The sequence below is a fragment of the Oncorhynchus mykiss genome, chromosome 19 (assembly GCF_057628025.1).
Source record: "Oncorhynchus mykiss isolate SJ-2025 chromosome 19, ASM5762802v1, whole genome shotgun sequence".
In the NCBI taxonomy this organism is placed as follows: Eukaryota; Metazoa; Chordata; class Actinopteri; order Salmoniformes; family Salmonidae; genus Oncorhynchus; species Oncorhynchus mykiss.
The window spans coordinates 50,869,758-50,889,795 of NC_143040.1; the positions used below are offsets into that span (position 1 = coordinate 50,869,758).

A 20,038-nucleotide genomic window follows, 5' to 3' on the forward strand; every position below is an offset into this window, starting at 1 on the left:
TGCTATTTCTGAGTAATGTTGACTACCCAATGTGGTGGGTATCTTTTTGGCTGCTTTGTTGTCTAAAGGCTGTACTCAGATTATTGCATGGTTTGCTTTCTCCGTAAAAAAAATTTAAAATCTGACACAGCGGTTGCGTTAAGGAGAAGTTTATCTAAAGTTCCATGTATAATAGTCGTATCTTTATCAATGTTAATTATGAGTATTTCTGTAAATTGCTGTGGCTCTCTGCAATATCACCACATGTTTAGAACTACTGAACGTAACGCGCCAATGTAAACTCAGATTTTGTTATATAAATATGAACTTGCATCCCACTTGGGCAAAAGCCAGGTAAAATGCAGCGTGGCAAATAAAAAATAAATGATATAAAAATCTAACTTTCATTAAATCACATGTAAGATACTTAATTAAAGCTACACTCGTTGTGAATCCAGCCAACATGTCAGATTTTAAAAGGCTTTTCGGCAAAAGCATAAGAAGCTATTATCTGATGATAGCACAACAGTAAACAAAGAGGGTAGCATATTTCAGCCCTGCAGGCGCTACACAAAACGCAGAAATAAAATATAAAACATGCCTTACAGACATGATTCAAACAGTTTTAGAAACGTCAGTGTTTTCTATCCAAATCTACTATTAATATGCATATCTTATATTCCTGGCATGAGTAGCAGGAAGTTGAAATTGGGCACGCTATTTATCCAAATGTGAAAATGCTGCCCCCTATACCTTAAGAAATTAACAAAGTCATTCCTCTGGTTAATACTGGATGGGAAAAGGGAGTCCTCTTCTCCTGTAATTTACAACAGCTTGTGAACTGTCATCCACCCATTCCCCCCATCCTATATCTCCCTATCCCATAAGAAATTAGGTGTTGAGGGGATTCAGAGAAGGCTGGATGGTTTGTAATCCAAGCTAAGCATGAGACCGTCCCTCCAACACGACAACAAAGGAGAAGAAACCCTGGGGAAAACTCACGCAGAAGCGACAACAAAAATTCTGAGGGCCTATATTTAACAGTGATGGGAATTGTGGGGCGAGCCATACAGGAACACTTTCAATGCATGGCGAAGGTCAATTGGGGCTTATTTTCTCCCCTCCACCCCTGTCCTCGGCAATAACCCCACAGCCTCTCATGACTCCAGTATCTACAGAGGAGAAGGACTTGATATGTATTACCTCTACAACCAACCAGAGGACAAATGCAGCTCTATAAGGTGTGTTGGTATGGGGAGTTATAGCCACAGCTAGAGCTGTTGCGGTGACAGTATTACCGCCACACCAGCGGTCACGAGTCATGAAGGCAGTCAAATTCAACATTACTGTTGTCATGGAATATTCTAATCAAGTGAGAGAGAGAGTCATTTCTTCAAAACAATCATCTTTATTTAATATTGATTAATTATTGCAATAATGACGCTGTCGACCCCACACTCAAGTGTTGGACCGAGAGCCTTTACAATAATGAAAAAACAGAGGTCTTATATAGTAGGCCTAAAAATACTTAGTCATGGCTGATTCCACCCCTCCCATGCAGATCGGGCATCATAAGCCACCTTGGGTTCATCTTGTTTTACCCCCAACACAGTTTAGTTTCCCAGATGTAAGGATGATTAGAAACAATGAGGGGTTTTGTTCTACTCCTCCAGGCTATCTCTATCTTGAGTCACACGCCACATCTTGTCTATGGAATGCAGGCTGTAGGTTTTTATCACCAAGTCATAAATAAATTGTCAGTTCAAGCCCCAGAGCCCCAAATTAGCCCCACAGACACAGATGAGAGGGTACTCATCAAAGCTATTCGATGCATAAACAATACTATAACATGATCTTGTAATTTTTCAACCATACCATTTAATGATGTTAATTAGGCTTCTCCAAACTTCTAAAGCTGCTGCTGGTCATTAATAGCCTACCAAACATGCTATCTCCCTGGTACTCAGCACTTGATTGTCCCTCTAATCACTCTGACATCAATCCAAATATATTTGAAAATCGAATCAAACATTTCATGAGAGCCCATGAGCTCATGTTGCGCAACATTTCTATAGGCTATGCAATTGCGCAAGAAAACAGAGTGATGGCTGCTAAATAAAAAGATGAGGATCCCATCAGCTTTCTATAGGCTAGGCCTACTATATTTTTCTCAAGTTTCCTAATATTCAGCACATTGCTTGTATTTACAACAAGAGTATAGCCTATGCAAAGACAAAGTATTTTTTCAACTGCCCCTGTTTCGATACAAGTGTATGATAATGGTCTATTCTAAATCAAAACAAATGTCACACATATATTATTTAGTATATGTAAAGACCAGATTAAATCAAGAATAGTCTGATGGGTGACAATATTAGCCTATCACTTGTAGGGCTGGGTGATATGACGATATATATCATGTGATGATAGAAATGTTTCTATCGTTTCATTATGCTCTATCGTTTTTTTCGTTGTGTCACAAATCACACTCTTGATGGCAATATTTTATGTCATTGGACGAAGCTTTGCGTTCGTGTAGAAGAACATTTGCAACACAAACAAACACGGAGGAGAGTGAACGTGACATAGAGCACGGAGACACAGAGCTCGTACCTAAAAGAGGGGCTACTTTGGTCGCATGGACGGGGTTTGGGTATGAAAAGTCTGACACGGAGCAGAAAAACATCCTCTGCTAAATATGCAGCAGGCCGGTCCCTCCAACAGGTCCAAACACCACTAAACTTTTACCACCTACGCAAGAATCATGTGAAACAGTACGGAGAGAGTCTACGGAGACACAAAAACGTACAGTCGAGTGCTCAAAACAAACCCTTGACGTTGCAAGAGGCTTTTCCCCGCGGCACACCATTTGGCAAACAATCATGAAGATGGAAGGAGATAACAGCTGCCATGACAACTTACATCTGCAAAGACATGGCCCCAATTTACACATTCGAGAAACGGGGTTTTTGTGTGTTGCTGCTAACACTCAACCCAAGGTACCAAATGCAAATTGATATGTGACACATTAATGCCAAAATAACACGGAAAACAGGCAAACCCCCCCCCAAAAAAAAAATATATATATATACATATATATATATACACATACATACATACATACATACATACATACATACATACATACATACATACATACATACATACATACATACATACATACATACATACATACATACATACATACATACATACATACATACATACATATATATATATATATATATATACAGTTGAAGTCGGAAGTTTACATACACCTTAGCCAAATACATTTCAACTCAGTTTTTCACAATTACTGACATTTAGTCATGTAAAAATTCCCTGTTTAAGGTCAGTTAGGATAGCCACTCCAATACCTTGACTTTGTTGTCCTTAAGCCATTTTGCCACAACTTTGGAAGTATGCTTGGGGTCATTGTTCATTTGGAAGACTCATTTGCGACCAAGCTTTAACTTCCTGACTGATGTCTTGAGATGTTGCTTCAATATATCCACATAATTTTCCATCCTCATGATGCCATTTATTTTGTGAAGCGCACCAGTCCCTCCTGCAGCAAAGCACCCCCACAACCTGATGCTGCCACCCGCGTGCTTCGCGGTTGGGATGGTGTTCTTCGGCTTGCAAGCATCACCCTTTTTCCTCCAAACATAACGATGGTCATTATGGGCAAACGGTTCTATTTTTGTGTCATCAGCCCATGATTTCAGTTTAGAAGGATTTCACAAGGATTTCAGTTTAGAATAAATTGCACTCAATACTAAGCATTTCATCAAGTACATCTAAAGGCACAGCATTCTACCCATCAAGTGCCTAGCATAAAGTACAGCATTCTACCCTGTGCTTCCAATGATCACTGATAATACTCTTAATGCAAACCGGGTGAATTGCTCCACATGCATCATATACTGTGGTACATACAAAACAAACAGATATAGTGCTGCCCGTTCTAGGCACAGTGCATCCATATCACTTGACATCCAATGTTGTGCTACTAGTGCTTTTACAACTACAGTTAAGCAACAGTAAATGAGATTATCGCAAACATATCAATTGTAAAATGGTTTGGATGAATCTAAATAAAATCTGCAAGCTTGTGCAAATGTCCAGTGTAAGAGAGTGAAATGGAAAGAGAGAGGGAGAGTGATGGGGATGGATGGAGAGGTAAAAGAGTTGAGGATCTTCGTCTTCAGGATTCTTTTGGACAGGCTGAGAACTCAATGTATTCTTCATTCTTAAACACACAAGGGGAAAACGGTTAAGAGCTGAATTTCAAGCAGTGCTGTTCAATACAAAGAGCAGCAGTAATAACATCAAATGAAGGCTTTCTTTGCAATCTCTGCTACTAATCCACATAATTATCTCAGAGTAAACATCTCACCAGGCGGTCATCATTCCAGACAACACAGCTTAGAGGCCATCACAGGAACAAATCACAAAAGCCAGGCAGACTACAACTGCAAAGGTTTGTGTCACTGTCTAATTGAACTCAACCAGGCAGCCATTTTGTAAACACCTGTTCAAGCCAGGCTACAACGAGTGATACTCATGTAGGTCATACTCAGATGCAACACATCACCATACGATGAGAGGAGACACAGGTACGACCATCAAGCATAGGAGAATCCATAGAGCTAGCTGTGGCCATTCTAGACTTACCTCAGCATCATCTTTAAACAGAGGCTGGAAGTAAGCAAAACATGTAATTGGAGCACATGGCAAAGTTGAAACTACGTGAATGAAACTACATCCCTATTCTGTAGCCTACATGGTTTTCTAGCCTATATGTCAAATCCAATGTATAGGCTACCTCTTGGATGCTTCATGCCACACCATTCATTCACAATCATGGATCGCAGTAATGTTTTAGTTGTAGTAAATATATTGCTAAACTTGGTCAAATCTATTAATATACAGGGATGAGATGAGACTCATTCTCGTGTTGAAAAGTAAAATGACCGAAGATGGATTACCTCATTACTTACATCTGACTGATGAGGAAAAACAGTGGTGACTAGGAGGTTTTTAATAAACAGGAAATTGTAACAAGTTGAAGATGGATAAAGAAAGTGGATAATACAGTGTGCTGAACTGGTTTAGGTTCGTCAGACAATATAAACTGACAAAGACCGGTACAGTAAAATATTATTCACTTCGTTTGATTTCAGTGAGCTCAGGTCGGAGAGCTAAGCTCTCTTAATTGAAGCAGAGATGAATGCTGTTGGAGGAGCACAGAGGAGAACAGTAACGCTAGATCATAGTCCATCTCTTACCTGGGCGTGGGACTGGCTGACCTGGTGTATGAAGTCAATCACAACTTCATTCCCCACAGCCTTAGCCTAAGAGAGAAAACCTAATGATCCATCTTACAAAACTAGTCTGGGTTACCTTCATCTAATCACATTTTATTGGTCACATGCAGTTGTAGCGAAATGCTTGTGTTTTTAGCTCCAACAGCGCAGTAATATCTAACAATTCACAACAATACACACATCTAAAAGTAAAAGAATGGAATGTCAGAGTGGCATAGACTAAAATAAAGTCGAATAGAATACAGTATATACATTTGAGATGAGTAAAGCAAAAATATGTAAACATCATTAGTGACTAGTTTTCCATTATTAAAGTGGCCAGTGATTTCAAGTCTATGTATATAGGGCAGCAGCCTCTAAGGTGCAGGGTTATGTAAACAGGGTGGAAGCTGCCTAGTGATGGCTATTTAACAGTCTGATGACCTTGAGATTGAAGCTGTTTTTCAGTCTCTCGGGCCCAGCTTTGATGCACCTTTACTGACCTCAACTTCTGGATGAACAGGCACTGGCTCGGGTGGTTGTTGTCCTTGATGATCGTTTTGGCCTTCCTGTGATATCGGGTGCTGTGGGTGTCCTGGAGGTCAGGTACTTAACGGTAATGCATTGGGCAGACCGCACCACCCTCTGGAGAGCCCTGCGGTTGCGGGCGGTGCAGTTGCCGTACCAGGTGGTGATATACAGTCCAACAGGATGCTCTCAATTGTGCATCTGTAAAAGTTTGAGGGTTTTAGGTGCCAAACCAAATTTCTTTAGCCTCCTGAGTTTGAAGAGGCACTGTTGTGCCTTCTTCACCACACTGCCTGTGGGTGGACCATTTCAGATCGTCAGTGATGTGTACGCCAAGGAACTTGAAGATTTCCACCTGCTCCACTCTGATGTTTCCTGAAGTACATGATCAGCTCCTTTGTTTTGTCAACATTGTGGGAGGTTATTTTCCTGGGACCACACTCCCAGGGCACTCAACTCCTCCCTGTAGGCTGTCTCGTCATTGTTGGTAGTCAGGCCTACTACTGTTGTCGTCTGCAAACTTGATGATTGAGTTGGAGGCATGCGTGCCCACCTAGTCATGGGTAAACAGGGAGTACGGGAGGGGGCTGAGCAAGCACCCTTGTGGGGCCCCTGTGTTGTGGATCAGCGAAATGTTGGTGTTGTTTCCTACCTCCACCACCTGGATGCTGCCCGTCAGGAAGTCCAGGACCCAGTTGCACAGGGCGGGGTTCAGACCCAGGGCCCCAAGCTTAATGATGCACTTGGAGGGTACTATGGTGTTGAATGCTGACCTATATTAAATGAACAGCATTCTTACATAGGTATTCCTCTTGTCCAGATGGGACAGGGCAGGGTAATGGCGATTGCATCATCTGTGGATCTATTGGGGCGGTAAGCAAATTGAAGTGGGTCTATGGTGTAAGGTAGATGTGATAACCTCTCAAAGCACTTCATGATGACAATAGTGAGTGCTATGGGGCGATAGTCAGTTAGTATAGAATCCTTTACTTTTCATGTTACATAACTAGTCTGTGTTCCCTATACTATCCATGTTACATAACTAGTCTGGGTTACCCTTACCCTACACATCCTTTACGATCCATGTTTGTAAGTTGGAGAGAGGCTCCCAGTCCCAAACACTCACCACCTCCATCGGCGTCTGCCCGTCGTAGCCTGGCGTGTCCAGGTCTCCCCCGGCCAGGTGCCACATCTCCAGGCCCTTGATGTCAGCACTGGCTGCCAAACTGCGACACAGTAGCAGATAATTCAATGGGAGGGTTGATATTCAAGAGGTTTCATGGTAAAGGGACTAAACAAGCAATCAGATATCATAGTATAATCTTAGAATAAACACACTACTTGATTCTGAATAGGACTGAGTGTGCTTGTTTGCTTCCAAAGAGAAAGGCCTTGCTCCAGTAACAGACAAAATATTCACTTAAAAATAAAAAGAGATATCAGTTAAACGGAGCAATTCAGGGTTCTGTGGTGGTGGTGATGTTTGGATGCTGCAGAGGTATGAAGCTATGTGGTCAGGGAGCATTCCAAGTGTTTATGGCAAGACAACTAGGACAAGTGGTCATACCTGCACAAACTATGTAGGATCAGTCTTTGGGCAATGCATGTGTGAGAAAGTGCTGTGTGTTTCTCACCTGCACAGCTCTGAGCCGGCATCCTCCAACTCATCCCTGGAGAAATGAGCTCCAGTCTTTCTCAGCAGCTTCACCACCTCTTTGTGTCTGAATGGACAGACAGACGGACAGACACACATGCATAGATATGACCGACTCTTTTTAAATATAGATGCTATACACAGTGTACTAAAATCAAGGAAAAGATGAAAAGGTAGAAAGAAAATCAACATCACACAGTGTGAGTCAGAGTCAACTGAAACCATAAGGTGGAACAGTACTGATCCATTGTTTGTCTGATTTATTAGGACTGCAACGTGCATTAGTCATATTTCTAGTTTTCAAAGTATCTGCTGACAAGTGACCTGTTATGGCACTGTGACTGGGTGCTAAACGAGCAGGGACAAGTTCCAGTTAACCACCCACACATGGAGTTTTAACAGCACATCTTATTTTTATTTTATAATTTTGTGTGGGGGGGGGGGCTTGCCTATTTTGCATGTTATTTTGGCATTATATGTGTCACATAAATTTGCAAACAATGTAATACAAACTAAAAATATATATATATTAGAGGTGTCGACCTATTACGATTTTCCAACGCCGATACTGATTATTGGAGGACCAAAAAAAGCCGATACTGATTAATAAGGCCAATTTTTATATATATATTTGTAATAATGACAATTACAACAACACTGAATGAACACTTATTTTAACTTAATATAATACATCAATAAAATTAACTTAGTCTCAAATAAATAATGAAACATGTTCAATTTGGTTTAAATAATGCAAAAACATAGTGTTGGAGAAGAAAGTAAAAGTGCAATATGTGCCATGTAAAAAAGCTCATGTTTAAGTTCCTTGCTCAGTACATATGAAAACTGGTAGTTCCTTTTAACATGGGTCTTCAATATTCCCAGGTAAGAGGTTTTAGGTTGTAGTTATTATAGGACTATTTCTCTCTATACCATTTGTATTTCATATACCTTTGACTATTGGATGTTCTAATACGTACTTTAGTATTGCCAGCCTAATCTCGGCAGTTGATAGGCTTTAAGTCATTAACAGCGCAATGCTTGAAGCACAGTGAAGAGCTGCTGGCAAATGCAGGAAAGTGCTGTTTGAATGAATGCTTACGAGCCTGCTGCTGCCTACCACCGCTCAGTCAGACTGCTCTATCAAATCATAGACTTAATTATAATATAATAACACAATGCTTTTTTCACGAATGCGCTTGTTAAATCACCCGTTTTGCGAAGTAGGCTGTGATTCAACAATAAATGAACAGGCACAGCATCGATTATACGCAACGCAGGACAAGCTAGATAAACTAGTAATATCATCAACCATGTGTAGTTAACTAGTGATTATGTTAAGATTGATAGTTTTTTATAAGATAAGTTTAATGCTAGCTAGCACCTTACCTTGGCTCCTTGCTGCACTCGCATAACAGGTAGTCAGCCTGCCACGCAGTCTCCTCGTGGAGTGCAATATAATCAGCCATAATCGGTGTCCAAAAATTCCGATTACCGATTGTTATGAAAACTTGAAATCGGTCCCAATTAAATCGGTCATTCCGATCGGTCGACCTCATTTATATATATAATTTTTTTATTTATTAATTAAGCCGCATACAAACAGTCACTTTTGTTTTCTTGAGTAAAGCCGCTCCAAAATGCTGGTGTTTCAGCCTAGCTCAGTGCTTTCTGTGGTGGTGGGGAAAGCCAGTAGAAAATACGGAGAGTTGCGCCATGATTGGCTCAGTATTCTGTCACTCATGGGGACACTGCATCACTGACAAGTCTAAGGGTAGACCTAGAAAATTCTAGCCCCTTGGGTGCTACCATAGAGTTACATTAGAAGTGCCCATCCAAGAAGGCTCAATGTCATTGGCCACAGATAAAATGAAATCAAATCACATTAAATGTACAGTAGCTTTGATTGGACTGATCATGCCAACATCCTACTTTCAAAATCTTAGCTAGCAGTCATCATTATGAATCAAGTCGACAATCTACTGGCCAATCATTTTAAATCCTTATGAATAGAAATAATAGATAAAGCTCATTGACCATTGGACATACATTACACAACAAGTTGGAAATCGCAAATTCAACCATGAGTGGTTTGGAAGGAATCAGTGACAGTGGCTAATGGCAAGCATTGCAAAGCAATCACTAGCCTGCTATTCAGTGGAGTGGCTGTGCTGTCCCAAATCTAGGATTAAGGGGCTCTTTTCCAAGTTTAAAATTATAAACATTTAACATTGGCCAGGCTGTCAATGAAGCATAATTTGTGCCGCACTCAAAACAACTTAAGTCAGAAATGCGAAAACTTTACTTCAGTGAGTTCAAGACAACTGGGAAGTCGGGAATAAACCATCTTAGTAGCCCGTGTACTACTAACATGGTCTATTTTCACCTCATCATTTTGTCTACTGTTCTGACTTGGTGGTGCACATGTAGCCTATAACCTGTGTGAGAAATGTAATCATTGAATATTGTAAGAGCTTTCATTGTCTGCTTTACATGCCCTACGGTTCTGACTTGGTGTACAGGGAGAACACTGTAAGAACGGCCCATGTTCTGAATTCTGTTGCTGTACATTTCAAAAGTGCTGAACAAATAGTTATTGACCTTGTCCGTCCTAGCTCGCTCATTAATGTCTTAATCGAAATTACGGATTGCCTCTTATCCTCGTCGTCCCCTTATGCCATAGTTTGTACATCTCAATTGTCAGCAGAAATCACATTTGTTTAAGCAAGTCGCCATATCAGCAATGTTTTTTTAAAGTCAGTAAATGAGGCTGAATGATCTGTTTGGCTGCCAGAAAAGGCTCCACTGATAGCCAGGTGTAGTAGTGGTAAGGTGTTGGGACTGCCGTTAGGATTCTGCTTTTGGGGTAGCTTTATGTAGGCCCTAACAGTTTGTAGGCACCGGTTGTCACCATTATAGTGCAAATAATATAATGTTGTCTAGTGGCTTTGCTGGCATTAGTCCACTTGTTGTTTTTTGCCCCACGTCGGGTACTCAGGCAGCAAAATAAATGGGGTATTAAACAGGGCTGATAAGTGTAACCTATTCAAGAATGAGGTCCGTTATTTAGGAAAAATAATTTCTGCTGAGGATTACAGAATGGATGTTAAAGAAATTGTAGCAGTGCAATAACTGATAAACAGGCCACCAACAAATGTGAGAGAGCTTAGGAAACTACTGGGGTCTCTAGGGTACTATAGGGGTTATGTACAGAACTTCGCACAACATGCTAAATGTCTCTATGACTTACTAGCAGTGAAGTCAGAGACCCCAGCATCCGGGAAGAGAAGGACCAAGGTAGCTATGCAGTCGGAACAGGCTCTGCCCCACCAGAAAGTTATATGGGAGTATACTCACCAGAGAGCATTAGAACACTTGGTGAGTATGTTGACTAATCCACCTGTGCTTGCTTACCCAGATTTCAAGGAGCCTTTTATCCTGCATGCTGATGCCTCCGAAGAGGGATTGGGAGGTGTGTTATACCAACGACAAAGTGGAAAACTGAGAGTCATTGTATATGGCTACCGCACCCTGACTTGAGCAGAGAGAAACTATCACCTTCACTCTGGGAAACTGGAATTCTTTGCCCTTAAATGGGCAGTGACTGAGCGGTTCCGAGATGACCTATTTTATGCTCCCTCTGTGACAGTGTACAGTGATAATAACCCCTTGACATATGTACTAACTACAGCAAGACTGAATGCCACCGGTAATCGCTGGGTGGCGGAGCTGTCTGACTGTAATCTCACACTGAAGTATCGTCCTGGAAAGGTAAACACTGACACAGACTTTCTGTCACGCTCTCCTTTGCATGCTGAACATTACATGGAAGAATGCACAGAGAAACACTCACTTGAGATGGTAAAAGCAACACTCAATAATGTTCAGACACAACAGAATGACTGTGTAACTTGGATATCCATGGTCACACTAAGACCATCAGTGCAAGATGAGCTGTCATGGTGGGGGGGAACAGTTACAGACCGACTGTTTCCACACAATCTCATGCAGGCTCAGTTAAAGGATGCAGCTGTATGGAGAATCTTGGAACTGAAAAGTCAAAGAACTAAGCCTTAACCAACAGAATATCAACAAGAGTGCAACTAAGTCAAACAGTTACTGCAAGAGTGGAACAGGCTCCATGTCTCACCAGATGGATCATTACAAAGGAAAACAGCAAAAAGGACACAAGATGTGGTACCAAGTCAGTATAGAACACTGATTTACAAGTACTTACACACTGAAATGGCCCAACTAGGAACAGAAAGTGTTGTACTTAGCACGAGGACGCTTTTATTGGCCGCGCATGCAACATGGCATTGAACACTTTATCACTAAAGTGTGTAAGTGTATCAAACAAAAGAAACCCAGTGTAATAACTAGGGCCCCAATGCAACATGTACGAGCTATAGCTCCTTCCCAGATGATTTCAATTGACTATGTGCATTTGAAGAAAAGCAGAGGGGGCTACGAGTACATTTGAGTTATTTTAGATAACTTTACAAAATGTGCACAAGCCTACCCCACCAGAAATAAGTCAGGGAAAACTGCAGCAAAAATACTTTGCTGATTTTTTTCCCAAGGTTTGGCTTTGTGTCAAAAATCCATCATGATCAGGGAAGAGAGTTTGAAAATCAGTTATTCAGAGCCTTGCAGAACTGCACGAGAATAGTCAATTCCAGAACCTCTCCATATCATCCTCAGGGAAATCCGGTGGAGAGATTTAACTGTATACTGTTGTCAATGTTGTGCACACTAGATGAAGAGAAAAAGGCCAACTGGGGTGATATAATTGTACCACCAGTGATGCTACTGGGTTCTCACTGTATTTCCTGCTCTTTTGGAAGGGCTCCACTGCTACCTGTTGACCTTGTCTTTGGGTTACAGATAAAGGAACAGGAGAAATCATACCAGGATTATGCTAAGAAGTGGCAGTAACAGATGGTGAAAGCCTATGACATCGCCATTAGAAACATGGAGAAATCAACAGCAAAGGGAAAAGCCTACTACGATCGGAAGAAAATTAGTTTGGTTCTGGTCTCAGGGGATCGTGTACTTGTGAGTAACATGTCAGAGCGTGGGGGGACGGGAAAGATATCATTCTGGGAGGACCAAATACATGTGGTGGTAACCAGGAAAGGTGATGACAGCCCTATCTATGAGGTCAAACCCAAGAGGGGTACATGCAGGGCCCGGGTTCTGCATCGCAATGTGCTCATGTCATGTAATTGTTTACCCTTTGAGGAACCTGTTGAAACACCCAGTAGAGGTCTGTGGAGAAGGGAACCACCCCAGAAAAAGCAGCAAAATGGGGAGAGCGCTGAGTCTGAGAGCTCAGATGAGGATTCTTATCCAGTTTTTCATCAACAGGCCACGTAGGGATGAAGAGAGCAGACAGAGTAGCACACAGCTAGTATCAGATAATAGTGAGGAACGGGGTCAGACTGATAGAAACTTCACTGTGAAGGAGTGCCAGCCAGTCCTCAGGGAGAGCCCAGAGAGGACGGGGGTAAATATGGAAACAGCTGAGGGCTCAAAGACTCAATCATCTCATGATGAAGTGGACACGGATTCATTGGGGTCACCCATGACCTTGCCCCGCCGTTCAGCCCGGCAGAGGAGGCCCAGAGACTAACCTATAACACTTTAGGGCTGCCAAGCTCTTATCAGGATACCAACTAGAGATGCTCAGATGTGTATATATTTTCTCGTTTACCTTTACTAATCACAGTGTGATAATGTTTAGTGGGGGTTGTGTCTTTGCCCATAAAGGTAGACTGGACATGTCTAGATAGTTATATGGCTGTTAGACCAGTTCTCAGTTGTTTTCATGACCAGCTTACATCCTCTGTTTTGAGGCCAGTGAAATGTTTGGGAAAACATTTCGTTTTTGCAGGGGGGGTGTTGTCAGGGGCTTAATACAGTTGTATTCCAGCCACTAGGGGGCAGTCTGGTGAAGCCCATGGGAAATAAAGAATTATAGTTTAAGTGAATTGGGGAGATGAAGAAGAAGAAACAAAAAGTGCTGTAAACTGCTGTTACATGTGCTGACATGATTAAAAGTGCTGTAAACTGCTGTTACATGTGCTGACATGATTAAAAGTGCTGTAAACTGCTGTTACATGTGCTGACATGATTAAAAGTGCTGTAAACTGCTGTTACATGTGCTGACATGATTAAAAGTGCTGTAAACTGCTGTTACATGTGCTGACATGATTAAAAGTGCTGTAAACTGCTGTTACATGTGCTGACATGATTAAAAGTGAAGTAAACTGCTGTTACATGTGCTGACATGATTAAAAGTGCTGTAAACTGCTGTTACATGTGCTGACATGATTAAAAGTGCTGTAAACTGCTGTTACATGTGCTGACATGATTAAAAGTACTGTAAACTGCTGTTACATGTGCTGACATGATTAAAAGTGCTGTAAACTGCTGTTACATGTGCTGACATGATTAAAAGTGCTGTAAACTGCTGTTACATGTGCTGACATGATTAAAAGTGCTGTAAACTGCTGTTACATGTGCTGACATGATTAAAAGTGCTGTAAACTGCTGTTACATGTGCTGACATGATTAAAAGTGCTGTAAACTGCTGTTACATGTGCTGACATGATTAAAAGTACTGTAAACTGCTGTTACATGTGCTGACATGATTAAAAGTGCTGTAAACTGCTGTTACATGTGCTGACATGATTAAAAGTGCTGTAAACTGCTGTTACATGTGCTGACATGATTAAAAGTGCTGTAAACTGCTGTTACATGTGCTGACATGATTAAAAGTGCTGTAAACTGCTGTTACATGTGCTGACATGATTAAAAGTGCTGTAAACTGCTGTTACATGTGCTGACATGATTAAAAGTGCTGTAAACTGCTGTTACATGTGCTGACATGATTAAAAGTGAAGTAAACTGCTGTTACATGTGCTGACATGATTAAAAGTGCTGTAAACTGCTGTTACATGTGCTGACATGATTAAAAGTGCTGTAAACTGCTGTTACATGTGCTGACATGATTAAAAGTGCTGTAAACTGCTGTTACATGTGCTGACATGATTAAAAGTGCTGTAAACTGCTGTTACATGTGCTGACATGATTAAAAGTGCTGTAAACTGCTGTTACATGTGCTGACATGATTAAAAGTGCTGTAAACTGCTGTTACATGTGCTGACATGATTAAAAGTGCTGTAAACTGCTGTTACATGTGCTGACATGATTAAAAGTGCTGTAAACTGCTGTTACATGTGCTGACATGATTAAAAGTGCTGTAAACTGCTGTTACATGTGCTGACATGATTAAAAGTGCTGTAAACTGCTGTTACATGTGCTGACATGATTAAAAGTGCTGTAAACTGCTGTTACATGTGCTGACATGATTAAAAGTACTGTAAACTGCTGTTACATGTGCTGACATGATTAAAAGTGCTGTAAACTGCTGTTACATGTGCTGACATGATTAAAAGTGCTGTAAACTGCTGTTACATGTGCTGACATGATTAAAAGTGAAGTCAACTGTACCTTTCGCGTTGTAGTTTATATTATAAATTCATAGAAAGGGTAACAAAATCATTACTGTGTGATGCACACCCTCCTCCCTGGGCAGATAGAAGCCGTCAGTTAGAATGGGCTACTGGGGGGCTTGAATCATAAGGGATGGGTGAACATCAACTGTAGAGGCAAAGCTTTTAAGGACATATCATACTCCATTTCCACCAACCCCTCTATCCCTCAATGCACCTCAGCCACCCCCCCAAAATGTAAAGCTCTCATCTTGGCCCACATGTTAGCTCAACCCTACCTGAAGCGCACAGCATTGCGCAGGGGTGTGTCCCCATAGCGATCTTTGGCGTAGACAGTGGCACCCTGGCTCAGTAGATACTGCACCACATTGAGGTGGCCCTCACAGGAAGCGATGTGCAGAGGGGTACGACCATCATAGTCCCCCAGACTTAAGTTACTGCCCTGATGACAAGAAACACATCTCATACTGTATAGTTAAATAAAGGTTAAATAATAAATCAATATTACGGTGCCATGATCATACTGTGTATTTTAAAACCATGTATTGAGGTATCAAACCCATGTAGTGCTACACATTGACCTGTTGCACACCTTACTGTCACCGTTCAGACTCATCTCGATTTGATACTGGGTGGCTTGAGCCCTGAATGCTGATTGGCTGACAGCCGTGGTATATCAGACCTTATACAACGTGTATGACAAAACATTTATTTTACTGCTCTAATTAAGTTGATAACCAGTTTATAATAGCAATAAGGCACCTGGGTTGGTTTGTGATACAGTGGGGCAAAAAAGTATTTAGTCAGCCACCAATTGTGCAAGTTCTCCCACTTAAAAAGATGAGAGGGCTGTAATTTTCATCATAGGTACACTTCAACTATGACAGACAAAATGAGAAAAAAAATCCAGAAAATCACATTGTAGGATTTTAAATGAATTTATTTGCAAATTATGGTGGAAAATAAGTATTTGGTCACCTACAAAACAAGCAAGATTTCTGGCTCTCACAGACCTGTAACTTCTTCTTTAAGAGGCTCCTCTGTCCTCCACTCGTTACCTGTATTAATGGCACCTGTTTGAACTTGTTATCAGTATAAAAGACACCTGTCCACAACCTCAAACAGTCACACTCCAAACTCCACTATGGCCAAGACCAAAGAGCTGTCAAAGGACACCAGAAACAAAATTGTAGACCTGCACCAGGCTGGAAAGACTGAATCTGCAATAGGTAAGCAGCTTGGTTTGAAGAAATCAACTGTGGGAGCAATTATTAGGAAATGGAAGACATACAAGACCACTGATAATCTCCCTCGATCTGGGGCTCCACGCAAGATCTCACCCTGTGGGGTCAAAATGATCACAAGAACGGTGAGCAAAAATCCCAGAACCACACGGGGGGACCTAGTGAATTACCTGCAGAGAGCTGGGACCAAAGCAACAAAGCCTACCATCAGTAACACACTACGCCGCCAGGGACTCAAATCCTGCAGTGCCAGACGTGTCCCCCTGCTTAAGCCAGTACATGTCCAGGCCCGTCTGAAGTTTGCTAAAGAGCATTTGGATGATCCAGAAGAAGATTGGGAGAATGTCATACGGTCAGATGAAACCAAAATAGAACTTTTTGGTAAAAACTCAACTTGTCGTGTTTGGAGGACAAAAAGTGCTGAGTTGCATCCAAAGAACACCATACCTACTGTGAAGCATGGGGGTGGAAACATCATGCTTTGGGGCTGTTTTTCTGCAAAGGACCAGGATGACTGATCCATGTAAAGGAAAGAATGAATGTGGCCATGTACAGTGCCTTGCGAAAGTATTCGCCCCCCTTGAACTTTGCGACCTTTTGCCACATTTCAGGCTTCAAACATAAAGATATAAAACTGTATTTTTTTGTGAAGAATCAACAACAAGTGGGACACAATCATGAAGTGGAACGACATTTATTGGATATTTCAAACTTTTTTAACAAATCAAAAACTGAAAAATTGGGCGTGCAAAATTATTCAGCCCCCTTAAGTTAATACTTTGTAGCGCCACCTTTCGCTGTGATTACAGCTGTAAGTCGCTTGGGGTATGTCTATCAGTTTTGCACATCGAGAGACTGACATTTTTTCCCATTCCTCCTTGCAAAACAGCTCGAGCTCAGTGAGGTTGGATGGAGAGCATTTGTGAACAGCAGTTTTCAGTTCTTTCCACAGATTCTCGATTGAATTCAGGTCTGGACTTTGACTTGGCCATTCTAACACCTGGATATGTTTATTTTTGAACCATTCCATTGTAGATTTTGCTTTATGTTTTGGATCATTGTCTTGTTGGAAGACAAATCTCCGTCCCAGTCTCAGGTCTTTTGCAGACTCCATCAGGTTTTCTTCCAGAATGGTCCTGTATTTGGCTCCATCCATCTTCCCATCAATTTTAACCATCTTCCCTGTCCCTGCTGAAGAAAAGCAGGCCCAAACCATTATGCTGCCACCACCATGTTTGACAGTGGGGATGGTGTGTTCAGCTGTGTTGCTTTTACGCCAAACATAACGTTTTGCATTGTTGCCAAAAAGTTCAATTTTGGTTTCATCTGACCAGAGCACCTTCTTCCACATGTTTGGTGTGTCTCCCAGGTGGCTTGTAGCAAACTTTAAACAACACTTTTTATGGATATCTTTAAGAAATGGCTTTCTTTTTGCCACTCTTCCATAAAGGCCAGATTTGTGCAATATACGACTGATTGTTGTCCTATGGACAGAGTCTCCCACCTCAGCTGTAGATCTCTGCAGTTCATCCAGAGTGATCATGGGCCTCTTGGCTGCATCTCTGATCAGTCTTCTCCTTGTATGAGCTGAAAGTTTAGAGGGACGGCCAGGTCTTGGTAGATTTTCATTGGTCTGATACTCCTTCCATTTCAATATTATTGCTTGCACAGTGCTCCTTGGGATGTTTAAAGCTTGGGAAATCTTTTTGTATCCAAATCCGGCTTTAAACTTCTTCACAACAGTATCTCGGACCTGCCTGGTGTGTTCCTTGTTCTTCATGATGCTCTCTGCGCTTTTAACGGACATCTGAGACTATCACAGTGCAGGTGCATTTATACGGAGACTTGATTACACACAGGTGGATTGTATTTATTATCATTAGTCATTTAGGTCAACATTGGATCATTCAGAGATCCTCACTGAACTTCTGTAGAGAGTTTGCTGCACTGAAAGTAAAGGGGCTGAATAATTTTGCACGCCCAATTTTTCAGTTTTTGATTTGTTAAAAAAGTTTGAAATATCCAATAAATGTCGTTCTACTTCATGATTGTGTCCCACTTGTTGTTGATTCTTCACAAAAAAATACAGTTTTATATCTTTATGTTTGAAGCCTGAAATGTGGCAAAAGGTCGCAAAGTTCAAGGGGGCCGAATACTTTCGCAAGGCACTGTATCGTGAGATTTTGAGTGAAAACCTCCTTCCATCAGCAAAGACATTGAAGATGAAACGTGGCTGGGTCTTTCGGCATGACAATGATACCAAACACACCGCCCGGGCAACGAAGGAGTGGCTTCGTAAGAAGCATTTCAAGGTCCTGGAATGGCCTAGCCAGTCTCCAGATCTCAACCCCATAGAAAATCTTTGGAGGGAGTTGAAAGTCCCTGTTGCCCAGCAACAGCCCCAAAACATCACTGCTCTAGAGGAGATCTGCATGTAGGAATGGGCCAAAATACCAGCAACCGTGTGTGAAAATCTTGTGAAGACTTACAGAAAACGTTTGACCTCTGTCATTGCCAACAAATGGTATAAAACAAAGTATTGAGATAAACTTTTGTTATTGACCAAATACTTATTTTCCACCATAATTTGAAAATAAATTCATTAAAAATCCTACAATGTGATTTTCTGGATTTTTTTTTCTCCATTTTGTCTGTCATAGTTGAAGTGTACCTATGATGAAAATTACAGGCCTCTCTCATCTTTTTAAGTGGGAGAACTTGCACAATTGGTGGCTGACTAAATACTTTTTTGCCCCACTGTATATGGCCAATATACTACGGCTAAGGGCTGTGTCGTGCTTCTACACCTGCATTGCTTGTTGTTTGGGGTTTTAGACTGGGTTTCTGTACAGCACTTTGAGATATCAGCTGATGTACGAAGGGCTATATAAATAAATTTGATTTGATTTTGATTTGTCCAAGCACTCCATGAGGAGTCACGGTTAAGAACAAATCAAATCTAAATTTATTTGTCACATACACATGGTTAGCAGATGTTAATGCGAGTGTAGCGAAATGCTTGTGCTTCTAGTTCCGACAATGCAGTAATAACCAACGAGTAATCTAACCAAACAATTCCACAACAACTACCTTATACACACAAGTGTAAAGGGATGAAGAATATGTACGTAAAAATATATGAATGAGTGATGGTACAGAACAGCATTGGCAAGAAGCAGTAGATGAAATTGAGTACAGTATATACATATGAGATGAGTAATGTAGGGTATGTAAACATTATATTAAGTGGCATTGTTTAAAGTGGCTAGTGATACATTTTTTACATACATTTTCCATTATTAAAGTGGCTGGAGTTGAGTCAGTATGTTGGCAGCAGCCACTCAATGTTAGTGGTGGCTGTTTAACAGTCTGATGGCCTGGAGATAGAAGCTGCTTTTCAGTCTCTCGGTCCCCGATTTGATGCACCTGTACTGATCTCACCTTCTGGATGATAGCGGGGTGAACAGGCAGTGGCTCGGGTGGTTGTTGTCCTTGATGATCTTTATGGCCTTCCTGTGACATCGGGTGGTGTAGGTGTCCTGGAGGGCAGGTAGTTTGCCCCCGGTGATGCGTTTTTGCAGACCTCACTACCCTCTGGAGAGCCTTACGGTTGTGGGCGGAGCAGTTGTCGTACCAGGCGGTGATACAGCCCGACAGGATGCTCTCGATTGTGCATCTGTAAAAGTTTGTGAGTGCTTTTGGTGACAAGCCAAATTTCTTCAGCCTCCTGAGGTTGAAGAGGCGCTGCTGCGCCTTCTTCCCCATGCTGTCTGTGTGGGTGGACCAATTCAGTTTGTCCGTGAT

General features: G+C 41.5%; 2 protein-coding genes across 14 annotated transcripts in view; both read right to left on the bottom strand.

Annotated features, from left to right (window-relative positions):
* The window catches only part of LOC110497882 (60 kDa lysophospholipase), a 137,430-nt gene that overhangs the window by 80,039 nt on the left and 37,353 nt on the right, over positions 1-20,038 (bottom strand). The gene's annotated exons all lie outside the window — the stretch shown is intronic.
* The window catches only part of LOC110497880 (60 kDa lysophospholipase), a 53,715-nt gene continuing 37,391 nt past the window's right edge, over positions 3,715-20,038 (bottom strand). For 6 of the 13 annotated variants that reach the window (XM_090211314.1, XM_090211313.1, XM_036954842.2 and 3 more), the window contains 6 exons: positions 15,269-15,432; positions 7,451-7,537; positions 6,943-7,042; positions 5,271-5,336; positions 4,657-4,680; positions 4,067-4,231 (listed from right to left, as the gene is read on the bottom strand). In XM_090211314.1, coding sequence (XP_090067440.1) covers positions 4,187-4,231; positions 4,657-4,680; positions 5,271-5,336; positions 6,943-7,042; positions 7,451-7,537; positions 15,269-15,432 — 486 coding nt within the window. In that variant the 3' untranslated portion in view covers positions 4,067-4,186. Of the gene's footprint in view, positions 4,232-4,656; positions 4,681-5,270; positions 5,337-5,791; positions 6,679-6,901; positions 7,043-7,450; positions 7,538-15,268; positions 15,433-20,038 lie in introns of those variants that run through there. The other 7 variants (XR_016488983.1, XR_016488982.1, XR_016488981.1 and 4 more) reach the window with 7 other exon arrangements.